Source organism: Mesitornis unicolor, unplaced genomic scaffold (assembly GCF_000695765.1).
Source record: "Mesitornis unicolor isolate BGI_N332 unplaced genomic scaffold, ASM69576v1 scaffold18258, whole genome shotgun sequence".
Lineage (NCBI taxonomy): Eukaryota > Metazoa > Chordata > Aves > Mesitornithiformes > Mesitornithidae > Mesitornis > Mesitornis unicolor.
In genome coordinates, this window is record NW_010201338.1 from 7953 (window position 1) to 25896 (window position 17944).

Sequence of the window (17944 nt, forward strand, 5' to 3'; positions counted from 1 at the left end):
TACTATGAGATACAGACATTTCCTGCATAAGTAAAAAGAATTAGCAGTTGTAGGAAGAACCTGAAGAAGTTTTACTTCTTTAATAGTGATGGTTTGAGGAGATGGTAGACACTTCATTATAATTTTAAGTATGAATTAATGTATGACTTAGTAGTTCTGAAGCAGTTACAGTTTCCTCTTTATTCCCTGTCCCAGATAATCAGTGACTGTTTAAAAGGGGCCTTTTGTTCATAATTTATAAAAAGATAACAAAGTCTGTATGTTTCTTGTAAAGTCTGGACATTTTGATTTTTCCAACTAATAATGTGCAAGCGAATGGGTGAGTTCTGAAAAGCCATCTTCAGTAATTGTGTTAATGAGAGGTTCTCAGTAGCATCAGCCGAGATCATCATTATCAAACTTTCATTAGCAAGAAAAGCCAGTGCCCGCATAAGAGAGCCTTGCCATGTAGTCCTATTATTTTAGAATTATCCATCATTTAAATCAGAGGACTGGAAGCATTGTTGGGATGGTGAGTTCACTGGCTCATTTAGAAAGATCTTTTGATACCTTTCCTTGTTTGCTGTGAATCATAAGGACAGAATACTCTTTCTCTCCGGGTGACAAATTAGCCCTTTGAATAAATAGAATAGGGTTTCCTTACTCGTGGACGGATGGACAACATTATAAAGGAGAGTTTTACAGTCATCTGGCCAGAGAGTTGGTATCAATAGCTTTTCTTCTAGCTTGAGCAAAGCCTTATTTGAATCCCAGCAGCTTCTGCAGGAGCACTTGGTGTGGGAATTCAGGAGCAAACCAGGGAGTCTCGCTGGCTCATTAGCACGTTGCTGTCTGCAGTGCTCATTCAGCTCTGGTTTTTCTAGCAATGTTATAATGAATGCTTGAATACACTAAAAGGTTTGGTTGTGCTTTTAGGTGCACAGAGTTCTTTTATACCAGATTTGTAAGTGAGGATTATGTAAGCTTCTCCATCTCTGGTTTCCAAACCTTTCATGTGTCAGCCTAGAGTTAGAGTATGTTTTATATGCATTTTCATTTTTACGCCTCTGAGAGGCTAAGAAAAAAGTACTGGTAGAACTGGTGATTGCAAAGATGTATTTCAGCTCCCATTTTGTCAGTAAAAATCAGATGGATTTTCAGACCATATAAAAAAGTAGGAACTCAAGATGTCACTCAAATATGCCTGTACCTAAAGTTGATATTCTTTCTTCTTGTTTTTGTAGACCCACTGTAGGATATCACATTGTCACAGATAAAGGATTTAATTTTTCAGCAACAGATGATGCCTTTGTGTGCCAGAAAAAGAATCATTTCCAAATCACAGTCCATATTAGAATCACTGGTCATCCAAAATATGTCAAAACGCAGCTGGGGGGGAAACCAATAGAAAAGTTTTACTTGAAAGCTTTTGGAATAAAGGCAAGTATTTATCTCTTTGTGATTATTACTTTTAATAAGTTAGTACGTGATTATACATAGAATAAGGTGAATAATTGAAATTAACTCTTTTCTTAGTAATTTTTGACCAAACACTGACAAAAGAGAACTCTGTTAAATTACAAGTTACTTCTGTGTGGAAATCTTTTGCAAAAAAAAGTGGTTTTATGGATATCTGTGCTACTATATGCTGAAAGACGTCTTGTTTGCCTTTTTGCCGTGGTTTCACTGACTTTCCTCCTTTCAACTGAAATTTTGTTCCCTCTGTGGGCAGTGCAGGGACGTCAGCTGGTGTGTAGGTCACCTGTCTACCCATTGGTCAAAAAGATGTATTGAAAAAAGCAGTTCACAAAGCAAAGACTATTAATAAAATCTGTTTTTCCTGAACAGTTCACGTGTGGAAAACCAACAAAATTTCCCCATTTCTTCTTGTCAGGCTTTCTATTTTCATTTTAAGAACCAAATTCTTCCCAGCCAATATGGGTCCACAAGTTTGCATATACAGAAGAAGTAAGAAATGTTAATCTTTCTGAAAGATTTTAGCAGGTTTTTTACTTACTACCAAAATGCAGTGATTTAAAAAAAAAATGCATGTAGCTGTTTCAGAAGGCAGTTACGACCAGTTTTGCCTAATGCATTCTAATGCAGAAGGAATCAGTGAATTTACTGTCATCTGTTCCCATCTGAAGCAAAGTGCTGCTTGGCACCATTCCAGAAAGGTACAAAAATTGGCACTAAAATAACTTTTTGACCTACCTTGCATAGATTCAGTTCTCATGTTAAATATCTATATTTATGCTTTGGGGTAGAATGAGCCAATAACAGTGTAGATTCAGAAAGCAATTTTTCTTTGCAAATTTTTTCCTTTCAGATTACATCCACAGAATGATTTGGGGCTTCAGATGAGCTGGCAGGTGTCAGTTGATCAGGAGTCAATTCCCACATTGCTTTTTATGTAGTTCCATGAGAAATGAGAGAGATTTCACTGTTTCAGACACCGTTTCCCTATTAATATCTATTTCAATTTTTATGTGTTTGAAAATTTAATATTCCTGTCATTTTTGAAAATTATTTTTTCTTTATAGGGGGAAGCTCCTAATCAAACAGTGGCTATTGAACAGTCTCAGTCAGATCGAAGCAAAAAAACTTTCCATCCTGTTAAGTAAGAATTTTGAGTAAATTATTCCGTTTTATTTCAATACATGATTGGTCTGAAATGTGTAGTTGTTCCTTGGAAACTTATAGCAGCTCTAAGCCAGTTTTCTGATCTTTGTCCAAATTTCGTTCTGGGTGTGCACATAGAATCACAGTAGTAATACATACCTGGTTTCCCTTCATTGAGGAAAATTTTCAGCAGCTTTACGACTGTGTTAAGTATACCTATCCAAAATATTTATATTTGGCTAGCAACACTGCTGAATGGTGTTTAGAGCTGTACGGCAGATGCATTTCCCATCTTAAAATAAAAAAAGCCAGTAATGTTCCTGCCCTACATGGGCATGAGATGTTTTTGCAGTGCTTTTAAGGGGGAGCGTCCCTGCTAGAAGCACACGTGCAGCTTCTCCCTGCAACTCTCTGCCATTCTTCTGCGTCTTAACTCACTGGCAGAACCAATGCTTGCTCTTCTGACATAAGTGTCTTCTGTTGGAGCTGTTCTGTTCTCCATAAATAATTAAATAAGCCTTTACACAGAAAAAGATAAGACAGTGTCAAGTTTGACAGGGCACTGTTGGGATAAAGCTGCAATATGAAATCTGCAAAAATGAACTTTGAGCTTGGGAGAAGAGCTTGTTTTTCACTAAATTACCTCTGTCATGGCATTTTTCTTCCCTTTGCATCCTGACAAATATCTTCTGGATGTGTGTAAATTGTTTCATGAGTGACTGTTCGGTAGCTGGTGGTTTTCTCCATACAAACTCTTTATTCATATTATCACTTACAGGAGCATTGTCACTGTATTTCAGAAATAGGTGTATGTTTTGTACTTCCAGACTTACAAATTAGGTGCAAGTGGAAAAAAAAGAACAAGCAGTAAAATTTATTTATTTTAATGTGGAAATTCAGTTCTAATATTAAGCAATCTTAACCTTGGCAAGCAACAAATACCCATCATATGGAACACATACGATTTTATTATGTTCAAGACCATGTACAAACAGGCGAAGAAACACAAGACTCCTATTACCAAGAACAGTTTCCCACTGCTAGTGCTTTATCCTGTTTATCTCTCTAACATAGTCACTGTGTTTTAATGCATTTTTATAAACCAGGGTTACTGCAATTTTGCTGGGGTTCCTCTGTTTTTTTCCATTTGTCAGTTTTTCTGGGAACTGTTTTAATGAGTTTGAGGAAATCTGGCTTGAGCCAGGTAGATCTCCAAATGCTTATTTCCCTGATCTCGTTTCCTTTTCTGTTTTAGAGTTGATCTGCCAGGGGACCAAGTAACGAAAGTAACACTGGGAAGGTTGCATTTCAGTGAAACAACAGCAAATAATATGAGAAAAAAGGGGAAACCTAATCCTGACCAGAGGTATTGCTGTAGCGAGTGGGCCTGCGTGTGTGAAGTGGAAAAGAGGTCGACTTGGTCTGCTTTAGAATGGAGCTGATGTTTGTGAAAAATCCCAGCCCTGCCAATTCTGTGATTTTATTTCAATTTCTATGATTTTATTTCAAATTCAATGCCACTTGGTATCTGCTTAAAGGCCTATCTTCTGGAGTCACAGAATGATACCAGAATAAAAGAAAATACCTCCTCCTCAAGGTTAGAGATCATTTCAGGGAATCATAGCCAGAATGATGGCTGACAAAATCAGGGAGCCAAAAAACCCCAAATAATGCTAACTTTCTTCTGAAGGGTCTTCATCTTTGAGTCTTCATTACTTAAGTTTGTCGAAATTACTGTGATCTTTGTTCATATTCAGTGATTGTGAGGATTGAAAGAACATATTACTTGAGAGGGAAGGAAATTTCTTTCGTATTGTAACAAATACATTTTTAAAATGTTCTGGCTGTCTTTTTATGTATCAACAATAGCAGCTGTATTTAAAACATTTAATTTTTTTCTGTGAGAAGACATTACTTCAATTATTGTCTCGATCAAATCAATTTCAAATTAGATACTTCATGCTGGTAGTTGGACTGTATGCTGTCTCTCAGGACCAGTTCTACCTACTGTCTGCAAATGTCTCTGAAAAGATCATTGTGAGGGTAGGTAGAAATTTATATTGCTTTCATGTGAAAAATATTTATTGTTTTGATATTCACAGGAGACTATGGTGGGGATGATTCTTGGGCATAAAAATTACCACAGACTGAAAAAGATTGAGGAAAAAAATACAGTTGCATATTTGATGAGTATGTTGTTATCTTTTAACTATTGTGATTTTAAAATATTAAAGGTGGAGCTATAGAACAATTTAAACAGAAAACTTGTTGTGACTTCCAATACAAAATACTTTGATTTTTCCAGATTGTTTTTTCTTTGAGGTGAAACAATTTCCTGCACTTGCCAGAAATTTGGTAAATGCTTTCATTGGCTAGATGCTTCATTTTCAAAGGAGGATAAGAAGGGAAAAATATGCAAGGAAAGCAGCTCTAGGAAGATTAAGACTTCATAGCTGGCCCTTTCCATTGAGTTTCCAGAGCATTCCAGCTCTTAATTTGGTGGTTGTAATATAGGTTTCAAAACAGAAAACCCTCGTGTAGCAGCTACAGTTAGGTTTTTGGAGGGCAATATGGCTGAAAGCTCCTTTTTGAGTGGAGCTGTGAAAGGGCTTTGAAAGCAGTGTTTGGTGTTCAGTAGTTTTGTGCTCTGCGGAGAAGTTTTATCATCCTGACCACTGCTATGGGCTCATTTATTTCAGGACACTAAATATTGTATTTGTATAATTCCTGCATATTTAGTTATTTTCTCTTTTTTGTCCATTAATTTTCACACTACTGCTGAATTTCTGTTTCTGCATCTAGCAGTGTTACAAATATCACCTATTTCCTAATTTGGGAAAGCCATTGAATTTTCACATTTGACTTATCCTTGGGATTATTGTTACCTTGTAAGATACATATTTTTATCTAAGATTTACAAATTTACTTTTTTTGACCTTTTGTAATGTTAGCTTTTTTTGAAATGTCAATGAAGAGATCTCCTTTGATGTGTGTGGGACAGTTTTTTAGTAGGAATTCAGGGAATGAGATTTTTGCAAACCTGACCACTATTCCAGACAAAGGAAGAGGAAGGCAGAAAAGCAGAAGGATCGAGAGGCTGTGATTTGAAGTGTTGAAAATGTCAACGGGAAAGCTGGAAAGAAAACAAAAGTCATTTTCCAGATGTCTGACAGGGAAGCAGTGAGCCAGCCACTGGTTACCTTAAAGTGGCAAAGCTGTGAAAATGCACTGCGTGAGAAAGCAACTCATGTTCTGGCCCTTTATACATAACATATAACATATAACATATAACATATAACATATAACATATAACATATAACATATAACATATAACATATAACATATAACATATAACATATAACATATAACATAACATATAACATAACATATCCTAACACAACACAACACAAAGCACATAACACAACATAACATAACATATAACATAACACAACAAAATACAACACAACACAATGCAGTGCAACACTGGCTGAGCAGGGGTTATCAGGCAGATCAGATCATGCTCTAATTGTGACAAACAGTGGTAAGTGCACAGCACCACGGACTGCAGATGGCAAAGCCTTGTGAAATCCTGGCTTCTTTAAATGAGTGCAAACTTTTTCTCGTCATCAGGCTTTTGTTCAGACTCAAATTTTAAAGCCTGAATTCAAAGTATAAAAAAGAACAAATTAGCAAAATTAATTCTTGAAACCAAATGTCTTTTCTAGTTGTGTACACACTGTTGGGTTTTTTTTTTGGTGTTCTTTGAAAGACCCTGTTTACTTAACTTGAAATTCATAATATGAGTTAATTTAAACATTATGGAGGATTTTCGGGAATTCATGAATATGTTTATTTTGTGATCCTTCAGTCAAAATTAGATTTCATTAACTAGATAGTAGTAATTTTTTTTTTCCAGATGGTCACCTCTTTAGAAACTGTTATTTTTAGACTTCATAGGCCCCTGGAACCTAGCAAGCATAATTTTAATGTAATTTTTGCTTCAATATCTCAGTCACTGAGTAAAAACAAAATTCATGTGGTAGCTGTGACTTGCAGAAATTACTATTAGAAAGTGATTTTGTTCCTGCGCATTTCATTAAGCAGTGACAGTCCAAAATCACAAATAAATGAAAAATATCTTATTCTATTTTCTTTTTGAGGCAAGTATTTCCTGGGCCATAGTTTGTTCGACATTTCATTTTGATGCAGCACTGAATGAACAAAACTTGACTCAGTTCTGCTCTTATCCGGCTTCTCACTCCTGTTCCCACACTCCTCCTCAGCTGTGCTGGTGCAACTGTGTTTTTAGGGACCTGCAATAAACAGGAGTGGGTTAGAAATAGCTATAATTTTTGTGCTTGGCTACTTTTCTGTCAGGCTGGTTCGTCCAATGTTGTCTGTGTTGGGGAGTGGGCTGCCTATGCTGGTTCTCCTGCCAGAAGTGTACATCAAGCTATGGCCCTGAGACATGGTTTGGGTGCTTTTCCTCTCGGTGCACCACAGTTGTCCACTCCATCAGTTGTGCTGAGGTGGTTTTCTGTGTGACATTGCTGCAAAACGGCTGCAGGAAATAGAATGGGCCTGAAAAGTAAACTTCAGCTCTAAAAACCCTGACCTCCTCCATGGTCATTGCTCTCCAGCAGATGTTTCGATGATCGTGGAAAAAAAGGAGAACAAGGCCTGTGAACGCAAGCCAAGATCACCTCTGATCTATTCAGCACAGGCTTCCAATACATGTTGGAAAAGTTTGTGAAACAGCATGTAAAAGAAAGAAACTGATATGGCCAAAGCATATGTAAAAATAAACCAAAGCCAAAACCAAACATTTTAATCTCTGCCTTGTTTCCTCTTTTCTGATTTCTAGCCTCAGCTGAAATTTGCTGGTAAATAAAGAATGGTTATGTAGTGTAATGTCAAAGTTAAAATTTGGAAAGCTTTGGACATTGATAATTTAGCTTAAGGTGATAATAAAATAGAATTCAAGGGAAATAGCAATGGGATCAATGCTGTGCAAGTAGAAACACTTAGAAGTGGCTCCACTGTTTTTTCTGTTGGTGTGTTAGAAAATCTCTTGAATACAATTTAAATATTAAAGATTTGGCATTTCATTTTCCCTGAATTTCTAATGGAATAAGCAATAGTACATCTATGCTACGCTATATCTTTAAACATAATTTTTTCTCCCAGGCGTCTAACCCAGGGCAGTTTGAGAATGACAGTGATGTACTGTGGCAGCGAGGACATGTTCCAGAGACGATAGTCTATCATGGTCGAGTAGGAATTAACACAGATGCACCAGATGAAGCACTGGTTGTCTGCGGAAATGCAAAAGTTATGGGCAGAGTCATGCATCCATCTGACAGCCGAGCAAAACAGAATATCCGGGAGGTGAGGGCTGTGGAGTATTTAGGGCATTTATGTTTGCACCACAGCACATGTGTGGATCATTGTTCTGACACGTGAAGCAGCTTCTTTATCCCGGGTGTTCTGAAATGCTGGCCTAAAGAAATTGGGTGTGCCACTGTTCTCTGTAGAGTCATCGCCTATGGACTTTGGAAGAGGCTGACCATAGGAGATGGGGATATCTGTGTGGATGGGGGTTGTCAGACTGAAGAGTAGCTGACAGTACAAATACAAGTACAAGTACAAGTAAAAGTACAAGTACAAATACAAATACAAATAGCACTCTGCTAATGGAGAAGGGGAGGATTGTCCGTATTTTTCGATGTGAAGATTGACCAAGTGGCCATGTCAGGCTTATTGCTATCGCAGTAATGTCCTAGATGCCATGACCATTCTTAATGGTTCAACATATGAATCTTGGTATTCGTCCAACTAGGTCGACACAAATGAGCAGTTGAGGAGAATAACACAAATGAGGCTGGTGGAGTATGACTACAAGCCTGAATTTGCATCTGTTATGGGAATAAAAGATACCCATGAAACAGGTATTCAGTCAGCTCTGTTCTCATTTTTCATGAACTTCCACTGTTGTACATTGTACCATAGTGCCTTTTAACACCGGGCTACTTCATCCTAATTTCTTAGAATGCTACAATTGCATGCTTTGCTGTGTTTCTCTTGTGATATAAAAATGCCAAAATCAAGTCTTTCTGGTAATTTTCCAACTTCTCTTTGCATTTTTAAAGATAGGAGGGTTGTTTTTTCCCCTAGAAGTTTAATGAGAGTGAAGTATGTGATCACAAACTATTTTGTTCTTATTGCAGAGAAATGGGAATTCTAAAGATTTCTGTTTGTTTCTGTGGAATGGAAAAAAAAATGAAATCCTGGATTTTCCTACCACAGAGAAATTCTGGAGCATGTTTGACCCTACCTATTCTAGCTTTTATGATGAGCAACTCAAACCATACAAATATGGTCAACAGTATGCCACTGTGTTGCCTGACTTTATTTTCTGTTATATTGTGAACAGGAATAATAGCCCAGGAAGTGAAGGAGCTTTTGCCTCAAGCTGTTAGAGAAGTTGGAGATGTTGCTTGTAATGATGGAGAAAAAATAGAAAACTTCCTCATGGTTGACAAGGTATGGTCTTGAGAGAGAAAGTGGAGGTGTGTATTTACACTGTTCCTTTTGTATGTGGAGCTATAAACACACATTATGCTTCATACAAAGATGTAGGCCTGCTCATTTGCTTATAAAAATAGTGTTTGACAAATTATTGAGAAACACTGAACCACCAGGTGTTAGTAAATGGTAGAATCTTATAATGACAAAAAAAGTATTTACAGTAAAATCTCATTATAAAAATGAACACACAATAAAAGAGAAATGGGAATAAAACCTGACTTTGCTGAATAAAGGTGGATCATGATTTCATAGCTTTGGTCCAACAAGTGAGACTCCAAAACATTCATTTCTGTTTAAGGTAATTAAGTGTTCCAGAAATAAATTAAGCACTGATGTCATTCTACTTGTTAAATAAAAACTTCCTTGCTCTAATCCTGGTGCAATCACTTCATGCCAAATACAGTGCTAGCTCTGTGCTCTGTGGGAAGGGTTTTTTTGGCCATCTGAAATCCTTATTATAGCTTCAAAAACATATACTATAAAATGTTTATGTCACACAAAGTAATTACCGTGCTTATAGGTTGGAAACAATGCCTCAGTCTGTTGTCCTGTGCTCCTTTCCCCTACTTTTCCTGTAGAAATACGACTGCAAGGGGCTGCCAGTCACAGAGCCCAGTAACACACGGCTGCAGACAGCGGTTGTCCAGAGCATTGCTCAGAGCAGCCCCTCTGCTGTGCACTGATTCCCTGCAGGTCAATGACCACTTCCCAGCTTTTCCCTGCTTACAGCTGATAATGGGAAAAGGGAGGTTTTACAGATCGGTGATCTTGTCTTGTCTGGATGATGTAATGAACACGATCCCGTATTCATTATAACCATGCATTCTTTCCTTATTCTATAGAAAACATGAGTTTTCACCACCAAACTTGGAGAAAATATCTATTAAAAATATTGTGTTTCACTTGTCTTCTTTTTGTAGGTTATGAATAAGTTAAATTCATAGGTTAAATCTGTTAGGCTGTGTTCAATAGAAAGCAAGCATGGATTAGACACCTTGAATAGAGCTGTGGGAAGAGCACTTTCCAGAGGTACTGTTGAAATGGAGACTTTTGGAAAATTTGCTGTATTTGGTCAGGTTTCCAGCCTGTAGCTTATTTCCAGATGCTCATAGAAGAGCAGTGGTGTTAGATACTGACACTAGGTGCATTTTGCCCTTTAACCCTTCCTGTTACATTGTGTGACAGCTGCAGCATCATTTCCATTTTTGAGCCCCCACAAAACTGCTTTTGGATAGTCGGGTTTTTTGTCTTTTTCTCCCATCGTGTTCCCTGAGTCTCTGGACAGTGCTTGCCAGGATGTGCTCTAGGGATGTGACCTAGCAAGTGGAGGAAGCTCTCTGCACCCTGCAGGATGACGTGGATGTGGCCCAAGCAGAAACGAGTTGTTAGAGCAACGGTTTGTTTACTACTTGCTTTTTCTTGGCTACTTGGCTGGGTCTGAATCACTTCACAAACACTGTGACATTGTTTTAATTTGGCTAGGTAAATTGCTGTGGTGCAACCTGTGCTTTCTCAACTTTCTCTTAACACTTGTGACAGAGCATGTGAATGCCAATTCGGTGACCTTTGGGGAGACGGGGGCACGAGACATCTGTGTCTTACAGTTGAGGATGTATATTGGATTCAGAGCTTTGGCACATCTAATGTTCCAGGTGGAAATACCTGCTCTAAATATCTGGAGCTCCCAACTCCAGAATAACTCAGCACCTTGAGTTGTGAATGCACAGTACTTCCTATCTTTGCTTACAGTTATGCAGGTGAGGAGGCATTGAACTTTGTTATCCCAGACTCTGACTTTAATTTCAGATAAGCAGGATATTGGCTGGTTTGGTTGTGTCTCTTTGTCAGTTACCTGTTTGGCATTGTCAAACGCTGTAAAATTAATTGATTGTATTACTTATTTGAGCCAGGCTCTGCTACATTCTAGAGAAATGTCTCGACTGTGCGGGAATTAACTATTCTGGGAGAGGAATCTTTCTTTTCTCAAGCTCACTGTGCTCAGTACTTAGTCATCAGTGAGGCAGTAAACATCTCATCAGTCCTTTTTTCCCCAAAGTATTCTTTCATTTTACCAGATGAGCCATTTCCTCGGCTAGTTGAAGTCACCTAGAAGAGATTCATGCAGGATTTGAAGAGAATGGAAAGGGCAGCTGCTACATATCATTGATATGAGCACAAGTGACCGTATAAATGATTTCACAGTTTTAGGCGCAGGAGGTTATTTTGAAGTCAATTTTAGTTAAAGAAGCTATTGGCAGTAGAGAAGTTTGCAATTTACCACTGATACCTGTGCTCTGGCTCTGTTTATACAAAGTAGTGTCTTTCTGGAATGCAGTTACCTTTAAAAGAAAACAATGTGAGGCTGGAGAGGCTTAAGGGGAGAACAAAATATCATACCATCACAGCTTGACCCCTTGTTTGGATCTCTCCCTGTCTCTCTGATTCCTGTGTGATTCATGCTCTGTGCACAACGTGGATAGCAACTCTGGCTTGTCTGAGCCAGGTTAGTCAGTGCTGTGGGTAGATAGTTGGATGTACATTTTGCTAAGGGATTCTGAAATCTATGTTCAGCTACAAATCAAATATGTGTTTTGACAGTGTTAAGGTTTAAAATTCAACACAGTATGAAGGTAAAATATAGTTTAAATTCTTAGCCTACAAAGCCCTTTAGCTTCCTCAAATTTTTCTGCAAGTCCTCAGTTTCAGTTTACTGCAAATAGAACATAGGCAATTTTGACAATGTGGCAAAAGGGTTTTATAGTAAAAAGTGCATCCCGTTTACGGTGAGATGACTTGTGTTTGCATTGCAAATATTCAATGTATCCTTACGTAAGTGAATTCTGTACTCATTACTGCTAGTTACGTTTGATTGATGAATATACAGCATCTATTTTTGTCATTGTTTTGCTTCTCAGGATCAGATCTTTATGGAGAACGTTGGTGCTGTAAAGCAGCTCTGTAAACTAACCAACAATCTTGAAGTCAGAATAGAAGAATTGGAACAGTGGAACAGGAAACTGGCCAGGCTGAAGCGGATGAGCAGTTTAAAGTCAACTGTCAGTGAAGAGAGCAAAGTCAGGTACCTCTGTCAGGAGCATTCTCCGATAGTTGTCACAGAAATTGGTAAAGTGGTCTCTGTGGTAGAAGTGAAAACTGATTTTGCTTGACAGTGAAGCTCAGCTCATTTCCAGCATTTAAGCTGTGCAAAATTTGCAAATTTCTCATATTTTTTAACTCACTGACAAAATTAATATTTGAAATGGCTGTTAAATTGCAGTAATTTTTGTAATTGCTTCAGTTGCATAAAGCAAGGGTAGATTATGTCCAGTTACATCCCTGGAGCTTCGAAATTGCTGCTAAGAGAAATCTGCAGAGCTGTCTCTGCAAGAAAGAATCTTTATTAGTGCTTCAGTGGAAGTAATGAGTGTTTTGTGTTTCTAAACCATTTCCCCAAGTTTTCTTTGAAATCAAATGTAGCATTTAATAGCATTCACCTGAATGAGTTAACTGGAGGCCTTGTTCTTGGAAATTAGTCTGGTGACACTTCTGCCTTTCTCTTTTTAAATATTAAAATTGCAAAAGCAAGTGACATTAACACCCTATTGAAAACATCTTTCATTTATTAGTTGCTGAGACATTTGAATGTTAAAGAGATCTTGTCTCTTACAGCAGGTATAGTCGAGCTACTAGTCTTTTGCCATCAAAAAAATCAGTCCCACTAAAATCCGGCAAGGTGAGTAAAATTAAATACATGAAATATGCCTATGAGGGAGTTTTTGTAAATGCTGAAATACTGATGAAAGCTTTCATGTTTCTAAATATAGAATCAAATTCTGTAGCCAGGAATATTTAGTGTTATGCTAGAATCTTAAAAACTAACTGTACTGAGATAGAGTGTACACGTGAGACACTTCTAGTTCTTGCACATCATGTGTGTGAGAGTAGATCCATGCTATGTAATGGTGTGAAGGAGGAGACCTCAACAGGAGAAAATGGTTGGGCCTCTAGGTGTGCTCACATGGTGAGGTGCAGCCTTACACAGAAATGCTCATTTCGGGTTGAGAGTCTGCACAGTGATAATTCTTCCTCAGCTTTCTTCTTTGTATGAGTCTTTCTCTGTAGTTTTCAGTCAGCATCTTCTGTTTTGTGCTGGATGATGCTGTCTTTCAGGTGGTTAAGAATGTCATTGCTTTGTTCAATGACTTCCACTTGCCCATATGTTGGTATAGAAAGAGGAGACCCGTTTTCACAGGGATTGAATGAGTTAGGGAATATATGTTGAACTTTTTCAAGACAGTCTTCCTAGACTGCTAAGTCCTGTTGTTTAAGATGAACCAATGCTCATTTGCCTACCTTGCTTTTGCCAGTGCCAAAGAGCAAGAGAAAATAATAGGTCAAATGTTCTTTATGCCATAATGACCATCAAATGCTTTGTCATCTATGACCATCCTACTTGTTTGGAGATTGCCTTTCTTCTGTATTTACACCAGCCCCGGTTTAACATGGTCAAGGCATATACTGAAAGCTGCTCATCTTTTACTTCTGGCCACTGCTTACTGAGTTCTTAATTTGATTTTGAAATTCTACAGGAGTATGAAAAATAGCAGAAAGAGAACAGAAGGAGCTGTTATCTTTGGCCACCCTTTCTTCCTGTGTAATGTTTCTGTCTTCATACTATCAAAAGTGTGGAGCCTTTCATTACTGAAGTTTTTCTCTTTAGGTGTTGACCCCTATATAAGGATGACTTGTATGGTTCCTCTGAAAGAAACTAAGTTAACTTAAAGTCAGACTAGTGTAGTATTTCTTAATCCACTAAATGTAGCTTAGTTATGTGCCACTTAAATTAACCAAACATTTTTTTTTCCTTAGGTTTGTTTGTCAAAGAAGAGAGAGTCTTGCCCTGTGAAGATTTTCCGGGTGACTATAATAGCTTTGATTGCTATTATGGCACTATGGTAACAATTAATTATCAACAAGTTGACTTGTTTCTCCCTTCCCCTTTCTACATATTTCATCAGAAGAAAGATTGCAATTTTTTTTCTTCTTCTCTCCCTTCATACTCAAAGAACACAATGTATTAAAGTTAACAGTAAATATGCCTGCTAATATTGTGAAGTTGAAATAGTTTTAGAGAAGTGAGATACTCACGTGGTGCACACACTACTAATCTCTGCCCATGTCACAAGGTATGGTGCACCTTGAATGTATCTCAGTGTCTTGTGCTGCAGGTCCAAAGCTGAACTCGTGATGCTCTGCACGTTTTGTGCAATCATTCTGTGCCTTAGTGCAATTTCTGATGTACAGAGTGATTCAGTTGTGTGAAATGAAGCTGGACTTGTTCCCAGTGTGGTGGACAGTCCTGTCACTCTGAAAGTTTAAGTTGTGGCTTTGGGCTTGTGGAAAGGAAACTACGCTCTGGACCTTTGAGATTGCCATTTCTGTTTCCAGTCCAAAAACCTGTGGTTTACAATCTCTTCGTGAACTGATTAATTTTAACTGGTGTTCTGATTCTATTTACAATTGGAACCTGACCATATTTTATGTTGACTTTAGCTGTATGTAAGTGTTTGACCTAAAACCCATTAAATTCAGCCAAATTTTTTCCCACAAAAGGGGAAGTGATCCGATAGTTAACTTTTACATTACTATGTATGCATAAGGTGCTCTCAAGGTTGTTATTCATAGTATGTTATATAAGAGATGGATTTAAATCTGCATAATAATTCTCTTTCTACAGTGCTTTGACAATATCGACCCTATATTTACTTAGCATCCATGACAGACATTTTGAACAACATCCAATTTACAGGCAAGTAGTAAAATTAGTGTTAGTAAATTAGAATTAATAATAGATTGTGGACTGATCTGTTTTGGTCCACAACTCTGATGTCCATTTCTTAATGAATTGTTTTTCTTCATTAGCAGTACCTCAAGTTCTGTTGTACTTCCTCCCTCTACCACTACAGCAGGTACTGTATCTCTGCTGGTCTGCATACACGTAACAGGCTTTTAATTTCTGTGCTGTTATAAAATGCCAGTAGACACACAGCACTAGTGAGAATGATGTTGGTTTTTTTTCCTTTAGCATTGCAGGGGGAAAGCACAATTTCTCAGACCATCAGCAGGATCCCTGAAGTGAATTTCTGTGACATTTTGCCTTGTGACAAGGTCTATTGTTGTCCAATCCATCAACAAAAAATCAAATCTCTAAGTTACGACAAAACCTATGCAAAGGAGAAACGTAAGTTGAAACATTAATTTCTATTTTTTACCACTTGAGTAAAGACTATATGAAGAATGTGGGGGAAGGGGCAAGAATCTTTAAAGCTAGTTAGCTTCCAACAATAGTGCCTAATCCAGAGGATTTAAACAGTCCTGATAGTTATATCAGGATAATCATCAGTGCAGTCAATATGTTTTTGAAAAAGCTGGCCTGGTTACCTTTAAGAGTTCTGGGTCCTAAGACATTTTGTCAGGTGTCACTGTTCTCCCTGGCCATTCATAGTGAATGATTTTGTGTGAACCAGAAAGCCACTAATCCCTTTAATTAACCTTTGGCTACAGTTGGCCAGGAGCTGACTGAGGGTAGTGGAGGGTGAATTAACACGTGTAAAAAAACCCAAAACATTTAATGGTGTCACAGTGTGGTGATACTACATCTTTTCTGTGGGCAGAGATAGGAATTCAGCTGCCAGAGAACACAGCAGAATTAAAACTCTGCTCATTCAGGCAGGGATTTTGAGTAAATAAATGTTATTTGAAGGCAGAGCTCCATGAAATAATTTACTTTTACTGAAATGTAAAATTACTCTCAGATATTGTCCGCCAAAAGCTATGTGTGTAATAGATGAATAGGTGTATTGCTTACAACTTTTGTAATATTTATAAGAAAGGGTTTATACATAAAGGTATACAAATGTTGTTGGAATCTGGATTCTGCTTTCCCAAACCTTGACATTGTCAATGTCTAGAAGGAAGTGTTAGTATTACTAAACTCAGTATTACTAAACTCAGCATTTGTACTCTTCCTTTTTGGCCTTGGGAACAATTCTTGCTCCAACCACAGCTGACAAGTTGAGGTGAAATCAGGGACAAATGCAGTTCAGCCTCTGAAGTACAAACGTCTACCAGGGCAGATGTTGCCAATTGCTGGGATGCTCTTACCACATGAGCGGTTTCAGCGGGGTTCAGCCACTGGCCATTCTTTATGCTGCAAAGTGCTGTTGTCTGCAGACAAGCTCCGTCTGAGTGGTCTTTGTGATTCCTGTGATTAGTGCTGCAGTGAGCCCTGTGGCAGATACAGCTCAATACCGTGCTTTCGAGACGTCATACCTAAGTGATTTGTATTGTTTGGAAGCCTAAAAGAGTGTTGATTAATTAAAAAGACATTAATCTCATTTACAAATGAGGGAGCTGTAGACGGATGAAAATGGAATATGAAAACCTTCTATACCCAGCTGGCTGCTTTTGATATTAGGTGGAAAGAGAAGATAAGAATAAACACAAAGCATTACCTTCTCAATGTCTTATGCTCCAAATAGCATTCAGTGTGGATCCAAGAGTGAAAAATCAGCACAGTACACAAGCTACTGAAAGATTTCAGATCTGCACAAGTTTAATGAAGCTGAATGTATCCCCAGGCAGAAGGTAACAATGTCAACATGAAATCCAAACAGAAGGAAAAGCAACAAGCTGCTTAATGTAGCTGTAGTCAAGATAAATGAAAAGGAAAATGCTTTCAGAACAAAAAGCTAAGAGTTAAATATGGGGAATAATCAAGATACTCAGTGGATATTTTAGAGTCAGCTGATTAGTCTGATTCATGGAAAGATAAAACTATTTGGCATTGCAGTTGAATTAAATGCTAATTTAGGAGTTCATATTTAACAGACCTTTTACTGTTCCACCCATGTGACACCTGAACTCTGAGAATGCAGGCTGCTACTGAGTGCCTCCAGTGTAGAACCTAATTCCTTGCATTTCAGATATGTTGAGGAGAAGGCTATTGGGAGTGTTGAAGTAGAAACAAAAGCATTCATAAGCAAGAGAAATTTATTAAACAAAAAATCAGCACATCTTTATGTAGTGCAGCTTAATGTGGCCTTTTCCCTCATACTTTGTTTTAAGAACTGGTTTCTCTGAAGGATTTCGACTTTTGAACTCCTACTGATTTCAGTGGGAAGGAGGAGAGTGAATACCTTTCAGCATCTGGGCCTTTTCTGCTCTCTGCTTCCATGCCTTTAGTTCTCCTTGCTCTCCCCTTTGCGTTAAGTGTCACTGGTAACTGTCCGTACCTTCTCCTAGAGTGTTGTTTCTCTCTGGCGTCTCTCCCTCACAATAAATTCTTGGTGAGGGCTCCTGCTAGATTTTGGTTGACTTAATGCATTTCAATTTATTGTCTTCAGATGGCCGTTAATGGGTTCATAGCAAGGTACTACCACAAGAAATCATCAGCAGGTTTTTTTTCATACTGCTTATAGAACATTGAAACTCATGTGAATTAGAAGCAGAAAGTGCTTGAGGAAAAGGAGAGAGACCAAATTTATTAGATGAGTTGATCTGAATCTTATTTGAAGATAATGGATAGCCTCACTACATTCTGGTCATGCTCATATTTTTGTATTTGTTACGGAATTGGATCTTCACACCCAACATGGGCCCTTGAGAAAGCCCTCAGAGTTACCATATGTGACAGAATGAAACTTTACCACAATTTATTGAAGGCTGCTACAGTGTTTTTCATGGTTCTCGGTGT

At 37.9% G+C, this 17944-nt stretch overlaps 1 protein-coding gene across 1 annotated transcript in view; it reads left to right on the top strand.

Annotated features, from left to right (window-relative positions):
* The window catches only part of MYRFL (myelin regulatory factor-like), a 34164-nt gene that overhangs the window by 7616 nt on the left and 8604 nt on the right, over positions 1-17944 (top strand). The window contains exons 4-15 of the mRNA XM_010190047.1: positions 1224-1419; positions 2523-2599; positions 3857-3967; positions 4554-4644; positions 7789-7989; positions 8441-8549; positions 9035-9144; positions 12105-12268; positions 12859-12922; positions 14059-14144; positions 14638-14744; positions 15275-15430. Of these exons, the coding sequence (XP_010188349.1) occupies positions 1224-1419; positions 2523-2599; positions 3857-3967; positions 4554-4644; positions 7789-7989; positions 8441-8549; positions 9035-9144; positions 12105-12268; positions 12859-12922; positions 14059-14144; positions 14638-14744; positions 15275-15430 (1472 nt within the window). The remainder of the gene's footprint in view (positions 1-1223; positions 1420-2522; positions 2600-3856; positions 3968-4553; positions 4645-7788; positions 7990-8440; positions 8550-9034; positions 9145-12104; positions 12269-12858; positions 12923-14058; positions 14145-14637; positions 14745-15274; positions 15431-17944) is intronic.